General features: G+C 54.5%; 1 protein-coding gene across 34 annotated transcripts in view; it reads right to left on the reverse strand.

Annotated features, from left to right (window-relative positions):
• Positions 1–20,777, reverse strand: part of DYSF (dysferlin) — a 232,292-nt gene that overhangs the window by 101,369 nt on the left and 110,146 nt on the right. For all 34 annotated transcript variants that reach the window (XM_028832409.2, XM_028832404.2, XM_028832406.2 and 31 more), the window contains 7 exons: positions 19,923–20,078; positions 16,035–16,166; positions 15,780–15,946; positions 14,519–14,633; positions 14,119–14,224; positions 13,711–13,853; positions 10,063–10,236 (listed from right to left, as the gene is read on the reverse strand). In XM_028832409.2, coding sequence (XP_028688242.2) covers positions 10,063–10,236; positions 13,711–13,853; positions 14,119–14,224; positions 14,519–14,633; positions 15,780–15,946; positions 16,035–16,166; positions 19,923–20,078 — 993 coding nt within the window. The remainder of the gene's footprint in view (positions 1–10,062; positions 10,237–13,710; positions 13,854–14,118; positions 14,225–14,518; positions 14,634–15,779; positions 15,947–16,034; positions 16,167–19,922; positions 20,079–20,777) is intronic.

The raw sequence follows: 20,777 nt of genomic DNA on the forward strand, positions 1-20,777 counted from the left end.
GGGCAAGGCCGGGACAGAGGGCCGGTTTCCCTCTGCTCCTACTCTGAGCCCCGTTCAGAGCCAGGCTGCAGGAGAGGCTGATGCTGTGTTTTCTGCCCACCCACCCTTCACCCCCACTCGCATATACATATTCTTGCCCAGCCCCAGGGCCAGGCCCAGGGCATTGGGTTTCCCACAGTCACATTCCTGCCTCGATAGCTCATGCCACCGCGACTCCCAGGCTGGGGCTGGCAGCCACGCGGTCTGTGGCCACACACTCCATCTCGGGCTAGTTGTGTAAGGGATCTTGCTGCTCGTCCAGGGGACTGGGCAGCCTCCAACCCGCTGCTGCCCGGCTGGAAGCCACGGCTCCCTGGAGGAGCCTGAGCATAGGAATATGAGGAATCTCCCCCAGGGGTCCCCAGAGCCAATGGCCAGACTCACCTGAGTCTGCCAAGGACTGACATCCAAGGACCACAGCCGGGAGAAGATGGGCAGGTTCTGGGGAAACACAGCCTACGAAGGGGAATCCTCAACCCACCTAAATCGGATCAATACGAAGATTGAGCCCACCAGCATGTCTGAGATTCCTTCTGCACCACCGGGTGTCTGTGCCTTCTGTCTGCAGACCCGCTGTTTGCTATGGTGCCTTCTCTAAACAGGGCCTAAAGTTCTGGCTCAGGATCTACAAAGTGGAGACAGTAAGGCGACAGAAGGGCCAGAGCGGGGTGGACACAGCAACAAGTCACAGGCTAAGCAGTGCAGCTTCCTGGGGCTGAGCAGGCAAGGGAAAGCCCCACAGTGGCCAGAAAGGAAACATCTCAGGGGCCACCGGGGAGGCCACAGAGACCCTCCCTGCCCCAGCAGAGTCAAACAGATGGGTGTGGACCAGCTAGAGGCTGGCTACCCCCCTTCACTTTATGGGAAGGACTCAACTCCTACACAGGATGGGCCCCAAGAGCACCCATGGCAGGGCTGTTGGAAGGGGCACTACTGTTGGGGGTCATCCCCCATCTCTTATGTAAAAACGATCAGGGGGCCGTGAGAGCAGCAGGTGCTGGAGTGAGCAGGTGTGGTTCACGAGAGCAGATTACATTTTCAGGAATTCTGCAAGCCAGTTGTTAAACACAGCCATTAGTAAAAATTAAATCATATACATTTACCACTAAAGAAACTATATTTAAAAACCTAAGGTGGTAAATACTTGAAATCCTTCTAATTCCTTTTTTTTTTTTTTTTTTTTTTTTTTGAGATGGAGTCTTGCTCTGTTACCCAGGCTGGAGTGCAGTGGCGCAATCACATCTCACTGCAGCCTTAACCTCCCTGGGTTCAAGCAATCCTCCCACCTCAGCCTCCCAAAGTGCTGAGATTACAGGCGTGAGCCACCACGCCTGGCCCATTCTAATACTTGTACTACCTTTTCCTGTTATCTCTGCTCCTGAGGCTGCTTCCGTCTCATGTATCTGCGATGGAAATATTATATATATGTGTGCTACTGCCCGCCTCTTCCCAGCTCCATGTTCAGTGGTGCCACATTGCTAGCTCGAAATTGCTCATGGCTGGAACGTCTACACCATGGAAATCAGCAAATGCTACAAACCAGGGCTGGGGATTGTTTTGTTTTGTTTTGTTTTGTTCTGTTCTGGAGACCTGGTTGTTAAACATTGACCAGCACAGTGCCAGGGTGACCTTCCAGGTCTTCACCATCTTCACTCTTCACTATGGGCTTTGCTGGGATGTCCAAATGCCAACATGATGATGTAGTGTAGACTGCTATAAACCCTGCACAACCCAACCATTATCCATAAAATTTTTCACAATATTCATGGGAGGAAACACAGCTAAACAATTATGACTTGGCTTCTCGGTTGCCTCAGTTTGCTTATGTGTAAAATGGGAGTGCTGATAGACCCTGTCTCTTAGAATTACTGGAAGGGTTAAATGAGATATTATGTGGACAGGGCAGAAGGCAATGGCTGGCCCCTGGTACACGCCCTGACGCCAAGGTTGACAGACCTTGTCTATAAAGGGCCAAGTGCTAACTACTTTTGACTTTGTGGGCCATAGAGTCTCTGCTGCAACTGAAACACAAAAGCCGCCACAGGCACTACGTAGGTGAATGAGTACCAGCTGTGTGCCAGTAAAGCCTTTTTTTTTTTTTTTTTTTTTTTTTTGAGACGGAGTCTCCCTTTGTCTCCTAAGCTGGGGTGCAATGGCTCAATCACAGTTCACTGCAACCTCCACCTCCCAAGTTCAAGCGATTCTCCTGCCTCAGCCTTCTGAATAATTTTTGTATTTTTAGCAGAGATGGGGTTTCACCATATTGGCCAAGCTGGTCTTAAACTCCTGACCTCAGGTCATCTGCCTGCCTTGGCCTCCCAAAGTGCTGGGATTACAGGTGTGAGCCACTGGCCAGTAAAGCCTTATTTACAAAAGCAGGCAGAGGGCCAGATTTGGCCTGTGGGGCATAGTTTGCTGACCCCTGCTGCATAAGAGGAGGTTGTTATTTTTGTTGTGTTTTTAGCATTCCCACCTGATAAGCAAGAAAACTGGGACCCAGAAAGGTTAAGGTCTTCCCTGGGACTACACAGCAAATTAGCTGGCAGAACCAGGGTTCCCCTGCCCACTCTCAAGGCTCTTCCCAGGCTCCTACTATCCCATCAGAACTCAAAGCACCCGAGCAGAGTTCTGGAGCTACAGACGATTGGATGCCAAGTCAGGGCTGTGGGGAACCCAGAGCCCACTTCATTTCCCTGGCTGCTCCAGCCTCAGCTTGCAGGGAAACCCCACGCAGGCCAGGAGCCCAGGCCAAAGGAGGGGAACCCTTTAAAAGACAGAATGGAACGCAGGAACACACAGACTCCCTTTCTAATCAGGGCTGATTGCAACCGTAAGTGGAATAGCAGGCGAGAGTGCAACCCCATTTAATTTACAGCTGGAGCCAGGGCTTGGAAGCAGCTGCTAAACTCCTTGCAAAACTACTGGCTGGCCCCTGGGGAGCGGAGGGTGGAATCAGGAAACCTGGAGGATCCACGATGCCACGTGTGGGCTGGCACGAGCATGTATGTGTGTGTGTTTGTCCTTCTAGGGTTTCCATGTCTCCACACGTGGACGTGCAGAGAACACTGGAGCAGGTTTCATCCCATGCCAGGGTGCCTTGGTAATTAGGACAACTCTATGGCCCAGTTTGCCTGGAATGGTCCTACTTACGCCTGTTTTTCCAGCGTGATTATTAATAGTGTTCCAGATTGGACAGTAAATTATACGGTCACTCTAGCAATGGCAGATGAAGACCCTCATACGTGTACAATGAGCCGCATGGGGGACACCCAACACATGCCCCCGACTGTAACACACTCTGCAGCCATGAATCTGGGCACTGGCATTTTGCCTGAGGCACATGGACAAGCATTTGAATCCTCCAGACCTTGGGGTTCAAATCTTGAGCGAGATAGACGCAGGGTCCACACATTTAGAGTTACCCAAATTGTCCCCTACTGTGGGGCAGTAGGAAGAGCAGCGAGGCCTCTGCTTGAGAGGGGACCCAGCCCTCAAGCTGCCCATGCTAGCACGATGCCAGGTATAGAACAGGTGCTCAGCTTGAATATTCAAGAAACAGTCCTGAGATCCACAGAGCTGCCTTCTAACACCCCAGCCCCAGACCCAGCCGTAGGCCTTGTTTCCTAATGAGGTAAACCCCTCGTGCCTCCCAGGGCCTGCCCTTGCTCACAGTGACAGCTCTGGGAACCAAGCCTGGGTCCCCTGCCCACAGCATGGCTTCCTTTCAGGCACAGAGCTGCCCCTCCCTCCCCATCCACATCTGACCTCCTTTTCAGCCAGCTCAAATCCCAGATTACTTCTCTCTGGAACCAGCCTTTCCCTGACCCACTTCCCTGAACTTCTGACTCCCAACTGGCCTTGCCTCACCGGCCCAGGCTTGAGCCGCCTGTCTCCAAGGGTCCTCTCTACTGCAGTCGGGACGCTGGCCTCCACCAACCCTCTGGAGGTTTCCCAGGATGGAGGCTGGGGGGCCAGGTCCTCTCTAGCTGCCCAACTGCCCCAGGACTGCCAAGCTGCCTGGCTATCAAGCGAGGAGAAGGCCTCCCAGGACAGAGGTGTCTAGCCAGCAGCATCCAATCCTCCCACCCTGAGACTCTACCACAAAGGACTCCATGGAGCAGGAGGGACATGGTGCCCTCATGGAAGTGGGGGAATGAAAGCGCCAGATGGGGGTTTCGCTGCTGGTCAGGAGACACCTGGAGAGAGGGGCAGACGAGCCACTGCCCGGACCTTGGTTCTAGCACTGACTTGTGCTGTGCTGCTGGACATCCCCACTCAGGCCTCTGCTTTTTCCAGGGCGACTTTAGGGCTTGGAGTTGTTCCAGAGCAGCACTGTCCAGTAGACCTTCCCGCAGTGATCAAACCATCAGTGGCTGCACCAGCCAATGTGGTAGCCGGCCACTTGGCAGATGAGGCTACTGAGCACGGGAAGTGTGACCTGACTGGGGAATTGAATTTACTTATTCTGATTTACTTTAACTGTAAACTTAACTAGCCACCCTTGGCTAGTGGCTACTGTGTTGGAGAGTGCAGCTCTAGAGCCTCAGTCTCCCTAACTATAAAATGGGGCTAATAATAGAATCCAGCCTTCTGGGGTCACTATGAGATGATGCATATAAAGCCTGGTTTTTAGCACATGGTAAAATCAACATTAATAATTCTTATCCTCTATGGGGTCCTGGATCCCCTGGAGCATTGGATAAAACCATGGCTCTTACACCAGATCATACCTGCGTGCGTGCACATGCATCCAATATCAAGATGCATCCAATATCAAGATGCTCCTACATCTCCCAAGGCAGGTCAGGCACGCCTTTAGAAAAAGAAAGTTTCTTCCAGCAGCAAAAATCTCCAAGATTCTGAGCACACGTTGCCGACGTTTCTGTCCCTCCCCTCCCTGCCAGCCCCAGGCATCTCAGAGAACCCTTCCCAATACTCAGGGCCAAGCACAGAGGCAGGGCTTGGAAAAATCCTCGATCATGGAGGGCAGGCTCAGGGCAAGGGCAACAGGATGGATTCTATGAGCTCATCCCAGCAGCCGTCACCAGAGTTCCCAGAGAGGCCGGTGGCGTCAGGAGGGGGTGACTGGGTGGGAGGCGGCGGTGGTGGCTGCTGTGGCCACAAGGGGTGTGGGGTGGAGAGGGAGGCTGGATGGAACGCGCTATAATAGCGGCTTTGTGCTCTGCTTCCCAGCTCCCTGGGAACGCCAGGAAGATTATGAAACCCGGTGTCTTTGGAAATGCCAGGATATTAGCTGGAAAAAGAATAATACGAAAATAAAATAATGCTCGGGATGGAGACAGCAGACGATTAGCAGACGGAGCCAGGGCCTCCCGCTCCGTGGAGGGAGCCAGGCTTGGCCCCGGCAGAAGGTTTCAGGGAAAGGCTGCCCGTGCTAATGAGCAGACAGGGCCTGCCTTCCAACAAGACGTCTTCCAGAGGGGAGCTGGCAGGCAAGGCCCAGCCCGCTGGTGGACGTGTGGGTCAGGGAAAAGGTGGCAGGAAGCAAGGGGGCGCCACAGACCTGGTCCTGAACTGTCAGATTACCAGCAAGGCTACCTGGCTTCCACCCATGGTCCTTCCCCAGCCCCTGCTAGGCCTGCCTCCCAACATCCTTCTTCAAGAAGCCTCCCTCATTAGACACTGCCCCTCTGGAATGATTCTTATTCTACCTCCAACACTTCAAAGATGCAGATTCTAGGGGTTTATTTGCACTCACATGTGAACATCTCTCTTCTTGATCAGACAAGAGTTCCCCATGAGCCAGGCCTCCACCAGCAGATCAGGAGATCATTAGAAGTAAAGACCACGTTTCGCCCACCAAGCAGCAGGGAGAACATGTCATCTTGCCATACCTCCCTCTCCAGGACCCTGGTCACACACCTCCCAGCAGGAATGCACACGCTCTGCCTCTCTCAGAAGGGCACCCAAGTGGGGGGCCAATGGGAGCCCCATCTTGATGAGGCACGTTGTACTTCACATCTGTGCTATTCCGAGATGGCCCCTGCACCGGCGACATCAGCATCACGTGGAGGCTTGTTAGACACAGAGACTCTTGGGGCCTACCAGACCCTGAATCAAGAGTCTGCATTTTAACAATATCCCCAGACAGCGCCTACTTTTGCTAAGTCTGAGAAGCGCTTCGCAACATGCATCGTCGTTAATCCTTACAATGGCCCTGGGATTCAGTTACTTGCGCGAGTCGGGAAAGAGAGTCACTAATGGCATGAGTGACCTGTCCACAGCTAGTAAGCAGGGAAAGCAAAATTCGAGCCACAGAGGCCTCACGCATCCCACCAATGAGTCACCAGGCATCAGGGACCCGTGGGCAAAGACCAGCTCTCAGGACAGAAGCCGGGTCCTAGCACCCAGAAAATCCAACCACCTTCCCCAGGATGCAGGGAGGACCTTAGCCCCAAAGCTGTGCTGGGGCATCAGGACATCCCAGGACAAAGACAGCAGCTCGGCAGCGGGAGCCCAAACCATTCTGGGTCCTGGCAGGAAGATGGAAAGGAGACTGTGGAGGGGGAGTGGGAGGGTGAAAGAGAAAGTGTGTGTGTGTGTGTGTGTGCATGTGATTGTGTATGTGTTCGTGTGAGTGTGTAAGAGACTATATGTCAGAATGTGTGTGAGTATGTATGTGTTGGTGTGTATGAGTGTGTAGAGAGTGTGTTGGTGTGTGTGAGGGTGTGTGTGTGATTGTGTACATTAGTGTGAGAGAGTGGGGGGTGCATGAGAATGGGTGTGTGTTGGTATGTATGGGAGTGTGTGGAGCGAGTGTGTTGGTGTGTGTGAGGGTATGTGAGAATGTGATTGTGTATGTGTTAGTATCGGTGTTAGTGTGTGGGGGTGTTGTATGAGTGTATATGTGTGCGTTAGTATGTGTTGGTGTGTATGAATGTGTGGAGAGAGTGTGTTGGTGTGTGTGTTGGCGTAAGACAATGTGTGTGTTGGTGTGTATGAGTGTCTGAAGAGTGTGTGTGTTGGTGTGTATGAGTGTGTATTGGTGTGTATGAGTGTGTGGCGAGAGAGTGTGTGTTGGTGTGTGTGTTGGTGTGTATGAATGTGTGGAGAGAGTGTGTTGGTGTGTGTGCTGGTGTGTAAGACACTGTGTGAGTGTGTGTCACTCAGGTATAGAGTCTTCCAGACAGTCAAGTGGGCCTGTGGCCCTGTCCAAATGCCAGACACACCTAAACCTTCCAAAACTCTCTGCTCCTCCAGCTGCAGGTCTGTGGGATCCGCCCTCTGAAGCCATTACCTCCCTCTCTGGTTCTTTCCGCCAGCCAAGCTGTCCCAGGACTCAGGGCTTTGCCACATTGGTCTCTTCCATGTATCACAGGCAAGTCACAGGTGAATTACAATCCATCACCCGCCTATGGCTGCTGACTTCACGCCTGGTTTCAGCGATCCCTCAGGACACTCTCTTCCATGAGAAGAATACACAGATCGGTCTCTCTGCTTCTGGGAAGTGCCCCCCTCATTCTCCCAGGCGCCGAGCCATGAAAGCTTGGCCTGGGTCCCCCAGCCTTGTCACTTTCTTCCTCCAGGCCCTAGCCAGCCCGAGGGCCCATCCACGCTTTGTCCACGTGTCTCCAGTCACCTCTATCCCACTCCCAGCCCCCTCGGCTCCCCGATCCAGCCTTCCTGCCCTGGGCCGCCTGGCAGGCAGCCATCAGCTCTGTCTCCCTCACACAGCACTTCACCGTGTGTGTCAGCCTTGCCAGGGCCAACCGTGAACTCATCACAGCCTGCCCCACCCCGCCTGCGGCCTGGCAACCACAGGGGCCCCACTGTCCACCTCTGACTCTTCCCTCCCCAAACCCTGCAGTCCCACCTCCCTCCACCTCAGCCCCACGGCCTCACGCCAGGTGGTCACCTCTCGTGGATCTCTACCCAAGACTCCTGAGGCTTCCTGATGGGAGCCAAACATCCTCTATGGCTGCTTGACTGATGGTCCTAAAGCCCAGCTCTGACTAGAGAACTCCTCTTGTCAATAACTGACACTGGCTCCCTAGTGCTCTGGTCACTGTCTAGACCATCTGGAGCTCTTTGCCCAACACTGCTTTGGTTTTTGGTTTTTGTTTTTCTTTTCAGAAGCTCCTTTCCCCAATCTGGTGGCACTGTCAATCACAGAGAAGGGGCATGGCCCATGCCAGCCAATCAGAATGTTCCATCCCTCACCCAGGCGCAGGGGCTGGCGGGGCACCACCAGGCAGAGCCGGTCAGTCATGCCCCAGACTTCACTGACATTACTGAGAAAGCAGCACTCGGGGGTCTCCAGCTGCAAGGAAAACAGAGTGTGGCGCTGTGGGCTGGGCTACTTTATCCAGCAGGACTCTGCTGACCGGAGGGACGATGCTGGCCTTTCGTCACCAGCAACATCTTTGCTACCACACAGAGAGAGCCCGTATGAGACAAGGCCAAGACGGGGTACAAGTCCTGGGGACAGTGTGTGAACCTGTTTCCTGCCAGGCCTAATGCCTGCTTCACCTCTTGGGTTCTTCCCAGCTCTGTGAGCCCACAAACCCCTTTTCTCCTCAGCTCCTTCAGGTGGAGCTCTGGCTGATGGAAACAGTTCCTGATTACACAGGGTGCCTTCCTGGCCTTCTCAGACCTGGCCCTGACTCTGACGCCTGCCAAGGTCTTTATACCCCACCCCTCAGCTAGAGCCACAGGACCATCACCAGCCCCTGCCCAGTGTCCAGGCCAGGCCCTTTCTGACTCAAAGCAGAGGGGGCCACAGAACACCAGCCCCACCCCAGGAGGCTCCCCAACTGCTCTGACCTCGGCAGCAGCTCCATCCTATCCTGCCCCACCCTGGCCAGAAGACCAGTCCACAGTCCAGAGCCGAGAGTTCCGCTACCTCCCCTCAGCCTCCCCTTGACCTGGCCGCAGGACAAGGGAGGGGCTCTCTCCAAAGCCTATGGCAGGCTCCTCTGACGTCCTCAGGCCCCCAGAGAGCTTCCTCTCCTATACCACCACTGCTGGGCCTTACCCACCATCGAGGCCTGAGACTGACAGAGCCTCCCCAGCCTGCCCACTCACTCTCAGGGCCACTGCTGGCTTCACCTCCCTGCCGGTGCCCAGCCCAACAGATCCTGAGCCTCCCCACAGCACTCCTCCTGCCTTCAAAGTCAGACTGTCCTACAGATAGGTGCCCAGCCTGACCCCAATCACACAGCTGGCTTCACATGGACACCCTCACATCCCATGGGACCCGCTCTCTAGGGCCCAAGCCCAAACCCCCCAGGGAGGTGCCAGTCCTGGCTGGATTTCAGAGGAAGCAGCTCCTTCCCCAGCAGAGCGGGGACTGGCTATGTGCCAGTACCGAGTGCTCGCTCAGACTGTCCCCGAGGCACCTGCTCCTCTCTTTTGGGGAGCCCATCACCCAGGTCCTGGAGAACCTTGAGCCTACCCTAGTTCCACTGGCTACAGAAAGCGCACCCTGGGCAGGAAAGCCATCCTGGGCTCAGCGTCTAACAGAAAGTGCACCCTGGGCAGGGAAGCCATCCTGGGCTCAGCATCTAACAGAAAGTGCACCCTGGGCAGGGAAGCCATCCTGGGCTCAGCTTCTGAGGCACACCTCTTCCCCAAAATTGCTGGGGATGCCCAAGAGATGGTCTCTGCCTCAAGAGGATGTACGTGCAACCAAGGACACTCTGGGGCCACAAGACCTCTCTCACTCCTCCCAAGGGCCTCCTCGCCCATCTTCATGCCAGCCAGCCAGGCACAGGTCAGCCAGATGGCCAAGGCCATCTTCCCCTCTGCTTTCATCTTGACACCTCAAAGTAGTAGCAGCAAGTGTTTCAGTGCCAAGGAAGCTTTTTCATTTTAGGAGAACACCCAGACTGGGGCTGCTTTCCCCACATGCCGCCCCACAGATACAGACGCCAGGATGACCAGCCAGTGTTCCATCTGAAAGTCCTAACCTGGGGTCCCTGTGCCTCTCCCACGTCAGCCCGAACAGCCCTGGGTAACCAAGATCCACCCCACCCGACCCAGGACAAGCGCAGCCCCACGTACCAGGGCCCCCTCGAGGGCAAACACAGCTGCAGGCCCCGTCTTCTCCAGGGGCTCCATGCGGCGGCGCCAGCGGCGGCGGCGGAAGGCGTCTGTCTTGCGGTACTCGAGGTGGAACTTCCAGCCAAAAAGAGAGGCGTACTCCCAGCCCTCGCCCTCTGCCTCCGCCTGCCTATGCTGCACAAGAGAAGGGGCAGACTCAGAGGCCAGTGGGAAGGCTGGGGGAGTCCTGTGCTCAGCTCTACCTTTGCCTTCCTGTCCTCCATGACAACTCCCCACCAGCTCCCACACCAGACCCTCCAGGTGGGAAAACCTGGGAGAGCCACCTAGAGGAGAGAGGCTTTCTGCAGCCACAGGAACCTCGGGTCAGAAAATCAGGAGGGGAGAGGAGGCTCCGTGGGCTGCGGGGAGAACCGAACACCCAGAAAGGGAAGGTAGACTGACGCAGTGATGAAAACACTGGGCTTTTGACTTGCTTATTTGTTTGAATTCTGGGTGGATTTCATGAATCCAAAGTTTTCTTGTCATTTCCTTTTTCATCTTCACATCCTGTAATGGGTCTGCAGCTCACAGGTAAAAGAAAGATCCTATTTCCCAACCACAGCCAATTTCTCCCCAGGGGGTAGACCCAACTCAGCTGTGGAGGCACCCCCTGTACCTCGTTCATGGGGTCCCTTTCCCAGGCCTGAAGGGAGTCCTGGGAACCCCCTTGCCATTCAGTTCCTGAGAGAGAGTGACCTGGCACTGTCGTCAGACACCACCTCACGTCTGGGCCAGAAGCACAGTGACAAGGGCTAGTCCTGGAGGCCAGCTGTGCCCCTCTCCAGGAAGGATGCTGGCTGTGGGGTGGCGGGCAAGGCACATGAGCCTGGGCAGGCTTTGCCTCTGTCTGCTAGATGCCCCTTCAGGGAGAAAGTTGAATCTGTCTGGTTCACAGAACCAGGAACAGCTGGTTGTCCAAAAGCCTTGCCCCTCCCTGGACCCAGCAACAGTCCTCTGTAGGTTCTCTGCCCCCAAGGAGAAAGGAAGGAACCTGGGTCATGCCACAGGCTACTCCTGAACTAAGGGAGGTCTGGTTCTTCAGCCAAAATTCAAATGTGCGTTTAGAAAGGAAGATCATAGACCAAGAAGGTTCAGGGGAGGCAGGCACAGAGGCTGTGCAGTGCACAGGCCCCTGTGTGACCCCAGAGCAAGTGCACGTTTGCGTGGGTTCATCCGTGTGTACGATGGGCCTGACAGTGTCCTGTGGCATCTGTGCTTAACTGTGGGCATGTATGCTTGCGTTGCATGAATGTCAATGGGGCCCGCCCCAGCCCCTTCACCAGCCAGTGTACACATGTGGCGCACCCATCCCCAGCTGCCATCAGCATCGACAACTCCCAGCTCCCAGAAGTTACCTGCTCCGGGGAACCCCCATGCTAAAGGAAATCCCCTCACTGAAGAGATAGGTATGTGCTCCAGCTCACCCCAGCAACCCCAAGCTTAGACAAATGACTAAGAGGATACAAAGCCCAGCCCTGCCTCCAGGTGAGGATTCTGTGGTGTTCCAAGTTGTGCACCTCCCCAGGCCACAGCTCAGGCCCCAGATGACCTGCCTGAAGCTGCATCCTTGCTCCTCACACTCCCAAAGGCACTGCCCCAATAACGTGCAGCCAAATCCACGTCTTAGCCTCTGCCTCCAGGAAACCCAGCCTAAGACACAGTCCGTGGGTGTCTTTCCATCTTCCAGGTCAGTGTGTGAACTTTGCATGTGATCTCCTGTAATCATGGGCATCTGAGTGTGTCTGTCTATAAGCATCTGTGTGTGTGGTGGGTGCAATCTGTGAGTGTGTTGGGTGTGATCTGTGCTGGGTGTGATCTATGGGTGTGCTGGGTGTGATTTCTGTATGCTGGGTGTGATCTGTGGGTGTGCTAGGTGTGATCTGTGCATGTGCTGGGTGTGATCTCTGGGTGTGATCTGTGCTGGGTGTGATCTGTGCATTTGCTGGGTGTGATCTGTGTGCTGGGTGTGATCTGTGCATGTACCAGGTGTGATCTATGGATGTGCTGGGTGTGATCTGTGCTGGGTGTGGTGGGTGTGATCTGTGTGTGCTGGGTGTGAACTGTGTGTGTGCTGGGTGTGATCTGTATGTGCTGGGTGTGATCTGTGGGTGTGCTGGGTATGATTGTGTGTGCTGGGTGTGATCTGTGCATGTGCTGGGTGTGATCTGTGGGTGTGCTAGATGTAATCTGTGTGTGCTGGGTGTGATCTGTGGGTATGCTAGATGTAATCTGTATCTGCTAGGTGTGATCTGTGCATGTGCTGGGTATGATCTGTAGGTGTGATAGGTGTAATCTGTGTGTGCTGGGTGTGATCTGTGCCTGTGCTGGGTGTGATCTGTGGGTATGCTAGATGTAATCTGTGTGTGCTGGGTGTGATCTGTGGGTATGCTAGATGTAATCTGTGTCTGCTAGGTGTGATCTGTGCATGTGCTGGGTGTGGTCTGTAGGTGTGATAGGTGTAATCTGTGTGTGCTGGGTGTGATCTGTGGGTGTGCTGGGTGTGATCCATACTGGATGTGATCTGTGGGTGTGCTGGGTATGATCTGTGTGTGCTGGGTGTGAACTATGTGTTTGCTGAGTGTGATCTGGGGGTGATCTGTGGGTGTGCTGGGTGTGATCTGTGTGTGCTGGGTGTGAACTGCGTGTTTGCTGAGTGTGATCTGGGTGTGATCTGTGGGTGTGCTGGGTCTGATCTGTGGGTACGCTAGATGTAATCTGTGTGTGTGCTGGGTGTGATTGTGTGTGCTGGGTGTGATCTGTGCATGTGCTGGGTGTGATCTGTAGGTGTGATAGGTGTAATCTGTGTGTGCTGGGTGTGATCTGTGGGTGTGCTGGGTGTGATCTGTGGGTGTGCTAGGTATAATCTGTGTGTGCTGGGTGTGATCTATGTGTGTGCTGGGTGTGATCCATACTGGGTGTGATCTGTGGGTATGCTGGGTGTGATCTGTGTATGCTGGGTGTGAACTGTGTGTTTGCTGAGTGTGATCTGGGTGTGATCTGTGGGTGTGCTATGTGTAATCTCTGTGTGCTGGGTATGAACTGTGGATGTGCTGGGTGTGAACTGTGGGTGTGTGTGTTTGGTGTAATCTGGGTGTGCTGGGTGTGAACTGTGAGTGTGCTGGGTGTGATCTGTGGGTGTGCTAGGTGTAATCTGTGTGTGCTGGGTATGAACTGTGGGTGTGCTGGGTGTGATCTGTGGGTGTGTTGGGTGTGATCTGGGTGTGCTGGGTATGAACTGTGGGTGTGCTGGGTGTGATCTGTGTGTGCTGGGTGTGATCTTTGGGTGTGCTGGGTGTAATCTGTGCATGTGCTGGGTGTGATCTGTGGGTGTGCCAACTGTGATCTGTGTGCTGAGTGTGATCTGTGTGTGCTGAGTGTGATCTGTGGGTGTGCCGGGTGTGATCTCTGTGCTGGGTGTGATCTGTGTATATGCTGGGTGTGATCTTTGGGTGTGCCTGGTGTGATCTGTGAGCACCTCCAGTGAGTCCCAGGTGTCTGTGCATACCATGTGCACACATGCAGGTGTCTGTGTGCATGCAGGTCTGCACCTGTGCCTGCTGGTCACCTGCGATCAGGGGCCTCACTCCCACCCACCATCTGCTGGCTCACCCTCTTCAGCGCTTCCATCTGGCTGAGATCCCTCCTGCGCAGGCGCACCCAGCGCCGCCGTCGGTGTGTGTAGTACATCTTCTCAGCAGGGACCCAGTGCTTCGGCTTCCGGTCCGGGGGGATGGTGATGCTATACTCCCAGCCTGGGGGAGGGGGAACCCGTCACTCATTGCTTGGCAGTTCCCCATCTCTCCTGGGACCATCTCTGAATTTGGGGCATGGTCACAGACTCTTGAGCGGCCACTGACTCTCGGTCCTAATTTGTAGCTTGGAGTGGGGGTGCCTTCAAGAAGTGTTCCGGGGTGGGTGAAATAGCCCAGTGAAGGGCCCTAGCATTCAGCTGTCCCCACCAGCATGGCTTGAGAGCTCGCCGGGGATGGGGCTCGCCAGGCTCCACATGCTACCCACCTTGCTCATCGACAGCCCGGTTGAGGTCTGTGGACCATTCCTCATCTTCCCACTTCCAGCCCAGTGGGCACTCAATGTCATCTTTGGGAAGCACCTTCTCCCCGTTCTAAGGACAAAACCGAACAGACAAGCAATGAGAGGAGACAGACAGATGTGAGCAGGGAGGCAGAAAAGATACAACTTGACAACATACGTCCTCGAAGTCCCAGATAGAAGGGCAGAGACCCAGAGTCAGTGTCCTGCCACCACTGCACCCCACACTTTCCCTCTGGAAACCAAAGCATGAAGGCTCCGGAGGTAGGAGGGGGCAAGGAAGAACATGCCCCAGCCTCCCCTGAGGCCCAGGTGCCTCCAGAGACCAAATGTCTAGACCCCAACTGCCCCTGAGCGCCTGGTTTACCACATCGGTGTAGTTGTCACTCATGTAGATCCACTGGCCTCCGGGAAGCCGGGTCTGGTTCTCAAACACCTCCTCCACAAAGCTCAGGTGACCGGCGTCCATGTCATGGAGCAGGCTGTGGAGGAGGGCTGGTCAGAGTCTCCACTGGAGAGGCCCCTATCCATCCACCACCTCCTGGAGAGCACCCCTGCCCATGTCAGCCTCACCCCAACCAACAATGAGAGACATGGGGGTGGGAGGCAAGGGTGCAAGAGACCAAGGCAGAGAGTGAAAAGGAGACCTAGGGACACCCTGGGATAATCAGGGACAAAAGAGTACATCACCCAAGATAAAGAGAAAAGGAGGCCAACTGAAGACAGCAAAAGGAGGATGGGCAGCTGAGACTTGATGGATAGTTGTAAAAATATAAAGTGTTACCAAGTTGTACTCGTAAGATTTGAGTGCTTGACTGTATAACATATTATACTTCAATGTTTTTAAGTAAAAAAAAATTAAACACCACAGAGTTGAATGCCAACCAAACAGGAAAAGGAGAGGGGAGAGAGGCAAAGGCAGGAATAGACATGGAGAAGGACCACATAGATCTGAGAGGGACTGAGAGAGAAAGGACCACTCAGGGGATGTGTGAGCAGTCCAGACATGAGAAGGGTTCATGTGCAGAGGAGGTGATGGGCTTGTCCTGGGTGTCTTGGAGGATGGGGCCACACCCAATGGACACCACACAGAATGGAGGCTTAAGAATAAAGGCCTGGCCAGGCGTGGTGACTCAAGCCTATAACCCCAGCACTTTGGGAGGTTGAGGAGGATCACTTGAGCCCAGGAGTTCAAGACCAACCTGGACAACATAGTGAGACCCTGTCTCTACAAAAAAATTAAAAATTAGCCAGGCACGATGGCACACACCTGTGGTCCCAGCTACTCAGAAGGCAGGAGCAGGAGGATCACCTGAGGCCAGGAGGCTGAGGCTGCAATGAGCTGTGATCATGCTACTGCACTCCAGCCTCCAGACAGAGCAAGACTGTCTCAAAAAAAAATTTTTTTTAATGAAAAGAATAAAGGACTGTCTGACTATCCAAGCCCTTCTGGAAAGCACTGCTGCCTGGCGAGCCTCAGTGCTGGGAAAGTTCAGTGAAGTTCCTATGACCAGCGCAGGAGCAAGCAGAGGGATCAGCAGAGCCCCAGCCTGCCTCCAAAAGGAGGGTGCAGTCCATGGTGGGCAGCCTGGCCTGGCTCTCCCCAGTCCTCCCTGCCCACGACTCACGTCTTCTCCGGACACACGAACCAATCTCCAGCCCAGGTCCAGCCGGCCGAGGGGCGGAAGCTCTCTTTGGGTAGCTTGATCTTGCCGGTGACGTCAGAAAACTTGGGGTAGGTGAGGCCCGTTGTGCCCCAGTTCCCGACCAGGGCCAACTTGGTCTGGTTCTCATACTGGAGGGCCAGGAAGAATGAGACGTGAACAGGGGGCCCAGGCAGCTCCAGGGTGTGGGAGGCAGAGGTGGGGGCTGCAGGCACTCACGGTTTCAGCAAAGACAGACAGCTTCCCCTCAGCAAACTGGTTGAACTCCTTCTCATCCACAGAGAGCCCAAACCACAGCTTGACCCGTATCTGCACTGGCATCCGGGCCCCAGGCACCTTCTCCATCGGATACTGGGTACCAGAGAAGGACAGAAACCCACAGTCCCCTTCAGGATCCAGATGTCCCAACGAGAGCCTGAGGAGGAGTCCTCCAGGGCTAGGTAGACCAGGCTGACACCCTCACTGGGAGTGTCCCCTGTGGAAGCGCTTACCAGAATTGCATGGAAGGGGAGCATACAATTGAGAAATGCCCATCCCACCCCCCATCCCTCACCAAGATTCCTCGCCATCAAAGGCAAAGGCTACATCATTCCCTTCTAGGAGCACTCTGCAGAGAGGAACCATGTCTAGCCCAGGATCTCTCCTCTCCCCTTCTCCCACCACATCCTCGCTTCCAGTTTCTTCTGGAACAGTGCTTGCCAATGGAACGTTCTATGATGAAAATGGTTTATATCTTCACCATCCAATATGGTAGTCACTAGCCCCATGTAGCTACTGAGCACTTGAAATGTGGCCAGTATGACTGGGGAGGTAACGTTTTCGTTTCATTTACTTTTAATTAATGCAAATTTAAATAGCCATCTGTGGCTACCATATTGGACAGCACAGTTCTAAAACTTGTCTCTAAAGGAGACACAATGATACAGATCTGGAAGGAGAAGAAATTAAAGCCTCCCCCTTCAAGTTTAATATTGTATTTCTTTGGTTAGTGTATCATCTAATATCCCTACCCTTTCAAGTGATTATCAGCGTGTCAACCACTGTTCACTGGTCTTCAACTGCTTTTTATCCTGAAACTTTCAGAAGCTCTGCCAAATGGGATAACCACAACAACCCAACATGAAACAGAAATTATTCTCCACAATTACTTCACCATTTGATTGAAACCCAAGGTCAGACATGGCCTGAGGAGCAGAAGCTTCTGCTCTTAAAATTCACATTGTCCCCTAGAGGAGGCAACACATTAAGTATCCAGGCCTAGTGTCATGAGCTCAAAGCAGTATATCCTCTGGGGCAGGGAGCCGCGTGAGCAAAGGGGTGGGTTCAGAAAAAGAAAGGGCGGCTGAGGTAAGGTGTCCCACGCTGGTCAGGGAGGCCTGGATCCCTGGAGGGAGAGGCCAGGGCAGGTAGGAGGCTCAGGAAGGGGCAGAGGACATGCCAAGGCCGGGACCACCTCATACTTCCCTCCTGCAGACACAGCCCCGCTTCTTTTGGTTCATCTTCAATGAAGCCTGGAGGAGCCCCTGAGTCCACGTGTCATGCCCCGGGGAAACCTCTCCATGGCTGTTCGCTTAGGCTGTCCTCTCCCCCGGGTGGTTAACTGCCTTTACCCTCCAAACCACCAGCCCCAGGGAGATGGCAGGAATGCCTGACCCCCACTTCCCCCATCCACCCCCGGCTCTCTCCCCTGTCCTCCCCCAGACGGGGCCAGCCTGCCGGACCCAAAATAGCAACAGCAAATAAAGAAATGTCTAGTTTGGGGCTCCTCTCTCTCCCTGCTGGTGCTCATTTTTTCCAACTTTGGTTTAAGTTCAGAAACACCAGTGTTTTCTTGGTCTCTGCTTGCTGCCAACATTTTTGTAGAGCTTGCTCAGGAGCTACTGGCGGGGCTCATAAACTCAGTGGGGAAGACTTCGAGAAACAATTCTATATCTTTTTTTGTTTTTTTTTTTTTTTGCTTGAAACCAGGGAAAATGTTTCAGTTTGCATTTCCCTGAGGCTACATGGCCAAGAGGTCAGAACCTGGAGCTCGTCCCCTCCCAGCGAGTCCACCAGGCACGATTCAGCAGCACCCCAGGCACGATTCAGCAGCACCCCCGCTACTCTCACAGACAGCCTTCCCGTCAGCCCCGCTCAGATGCGGCCACTCCTTGACTGCCTTCCCTTTTTGCCCTACCAGGCCAGGAACTGGCTTAGGAGGTAGATTCTCAGAGGTTAGGCTCTGACAAGCACAGGAGGTTAGAAGCTAACGGGAAACATGCCCCAGCTGGCACGTGAGCAGGTGGATGGGGGCAGCCTACTGCCCAACACACAGACACACACAGACATAACTTACTCACACAACTGTGTGCAGACATGTACTATCCCTGGCCTTCAGCTGGCCTCTAGTCATGGCACGCATAGAGCAGGGGAGCTCCCCAAAAGGAAAAGGGGAGAGGTGGGGAGAGAAACTAACATCCATTGATCACTTATTTCCAGCAAGTCCCATCACCTGTGTTACCTAACTCAACCCTCAAAACCTGTAAAATGGGCAGCCCCACCCACCCTCATTTTACAGATGATAAGACAGCAGGCAATTCAGAGAGGTTAAGCAACCTGCCCAAGGCCACACAGAGCTCCAGTCAACCCTGGCATCCTCTGTGCTACTGAAACCTGTCCTCTCCACACCCTCCAGGGGACAACAAGACGACTGGTCAATATACAAATGCGTCTAGGCATCACTCGGGGCTCTGCTCCCAGGTTCAGGCTCGAGGCTAAAGTAAGTCAACAACGACTTCCTGGAAGAGGGGAGGAGGGTGGAGAGATGTGGGGAGGGGGAAGGTCGAGCGCGGAGGGGTTTTAGGGAGGTGGACTAGGCTGGATGAAGACCCAGTGGCTTAGGTCGAGGAGGCCTTGAATGCTAGCACAGCTATTCAGGGCAAATGAAAAGAGATAAGGAGGGCTGGCGCAGTGGCTCACCACTGTTAATCCCAGCACTTTGGGAGGCTGACGGGGGGCGGATCACCTGAGGTCAGGAGTTCGAGACCAGCCTGGCCAACAGGGTGAAACCCCGTCTCTACTAACATTACAAAAAAAAAAAAAAAAAAAAAAAGAGCTGGGTGGGGTGGCGAACGCCTATAATCCCAGCTACTCGGGAGGCTGAGGGAGGAGAATCTCTTGAACCTGGGAAGCAGAGGCGGCAGTGAATGGAGATCACACCACTGCACTCCAGCCTGGGCAACAGAGTGAGATTCCATCTCAAAAAAAAAAAAAGAGGTAAGGAGCAGGCCTGCTTCTCAGGGCCGCTCCTCCCCAAGCAGGGGCAGCCTCACTGATAGCCCTTCAAGGAGGGCCCTCCCTTGGGCCTGGGCAGCCATCGTGCAGGGAGGGATCTCCCGCATTATGTCCTACACACCAGGACCACAGCAGCCTTGGCTCTATGTCTGCACATGAGCCTAGATGGGCTCTCCCCAAGCACCTGCTCACCTCCCAGCCACCCATCCCCAAAGCTGGTGACACCCCTGGAAAGGAGGAAGAGGGAGCAGGGATGGGTGTTGGAAGAGGAGAAAGGGCAGGAGAGGTGGGGGCTGGTGAGACCAGGGGACACAATTACATGCTCCCAGCTCTCCAGTGGGTCTAGCTTGTGGTGCGCCTGTCCCAAACCCCAGATACCAGCCTTCCCAGCAGAGGGACCCGAGCCTCAAAGTGACTCCAGCTCCAGTCCAGGGCACTGGGGTTGGTGTGGAAGCCAGGTCATGCAAGGCCTGCTAGTGCCTGGGAGCTGAGGACTGAGGCCTCCTCATAAAAGACACCTGCCTGGAAGGACAAACACAGCCGCAGGGGTCAGCCCTCTGACATGGCCTGGACCACAGACTCCACCTCATTCACTCCCAGCGCCAGTGATTCCAGCTCAAACCTACTAGGTCCTACACTAGGTGCAGGGGCCTGGGGACTTTGGGGGAGACCGAGGAAAAGGAAAGTTGTTTTACCCAAAGACCTCCTCTCCTTCCAAGACCACAGCCTAAGAATTAAGATAGGTCAAGAACAGGAGGGGGAAGCAGAAGAGGTGGGAGAAAGGCCTTGTGTTGGGAAAAATATGATCATGATTTGGGAAAAAAGAAAACTCACTTTCAGAAAGATTGTCTGCAACTTCCCACAATTCTTGCCACAGAAGTTGGCACCCCGCCGGGAGAAGAGGACTTGGTGGGCGGGCACCCGCTGGTATGCCACACGCTTGTCTCCCTGCAGCATCCAGATGATGATATCCGGCAGGCTGTTCTGGGGCTGAAGAGAGGGCGGTGGTCAGGGTGGGGATGGTGACACACCAGGCCCACGTCCCACAGCCACACCGTGAGCTGACCTCTGACTCAGAGGCCACAGAGGCCTCTCCTCTCCCAGCTTCCATCCCACATGCTGCCCACCCTGGCCTTCCCCCAGACCTCCCAGGGCTGGCCGGTGTCTGGCTTGAGTGGCAGTAAGCCCCCAGAGGACAGAGCATAAGGCGGCCCCCAGCTCACATGAGAAGCCTGCCAAGGTTACTGAGCTGAGTACATCCTTCTGGGAAGAGACACTCCTGCCTGGACCTCAGACCTTACATTCTTAGGTCCTCGCTACCAGGTAGACATTCCCGGGGGCAAACATCAGAGAATGAGATTTGACCAGGGAGGTAACATTATGCCTAGGACACCACCCACGTTCCTCAGTCCCGAAAGCGGGAACAGATCCATGGAAGGTACGCCCTTCCCAGAGGACACACACCCTCCTCCCCTAGCAGCAGGATTCCCGTGGCCTGAAGACACTGGACTCTGAAAATGGTGACTAGTCCGGAACGAAACTGCGAGGCCCCTAAGCCCCTCCAGCATGATTGACAACTGCTCCCAGCTGCACACTCTGGCGAGCAGGCTGATTGGGTAAGGGTCCATTTGCTTCCAAGGATGGTGAGCAAAGTGAGCCCAAGTGGAGCCAGGTCTCCACCCAGGGCTC

Source organism: Macaca mulatta, chromosome 13 (assembly GCF_049350105.2).
Source record: "Macaca mulatta isolate MMU2019108-1 chromosome 13, T2T-MMU8v2.0, whole genome shotgun sequence".
Classification (NCBI taxonomy): Eukaryota; Metazoa; Chordata; class Mammalia; order Primates; family Cercopithecidae; genus Macaca; species Macaca mulatta.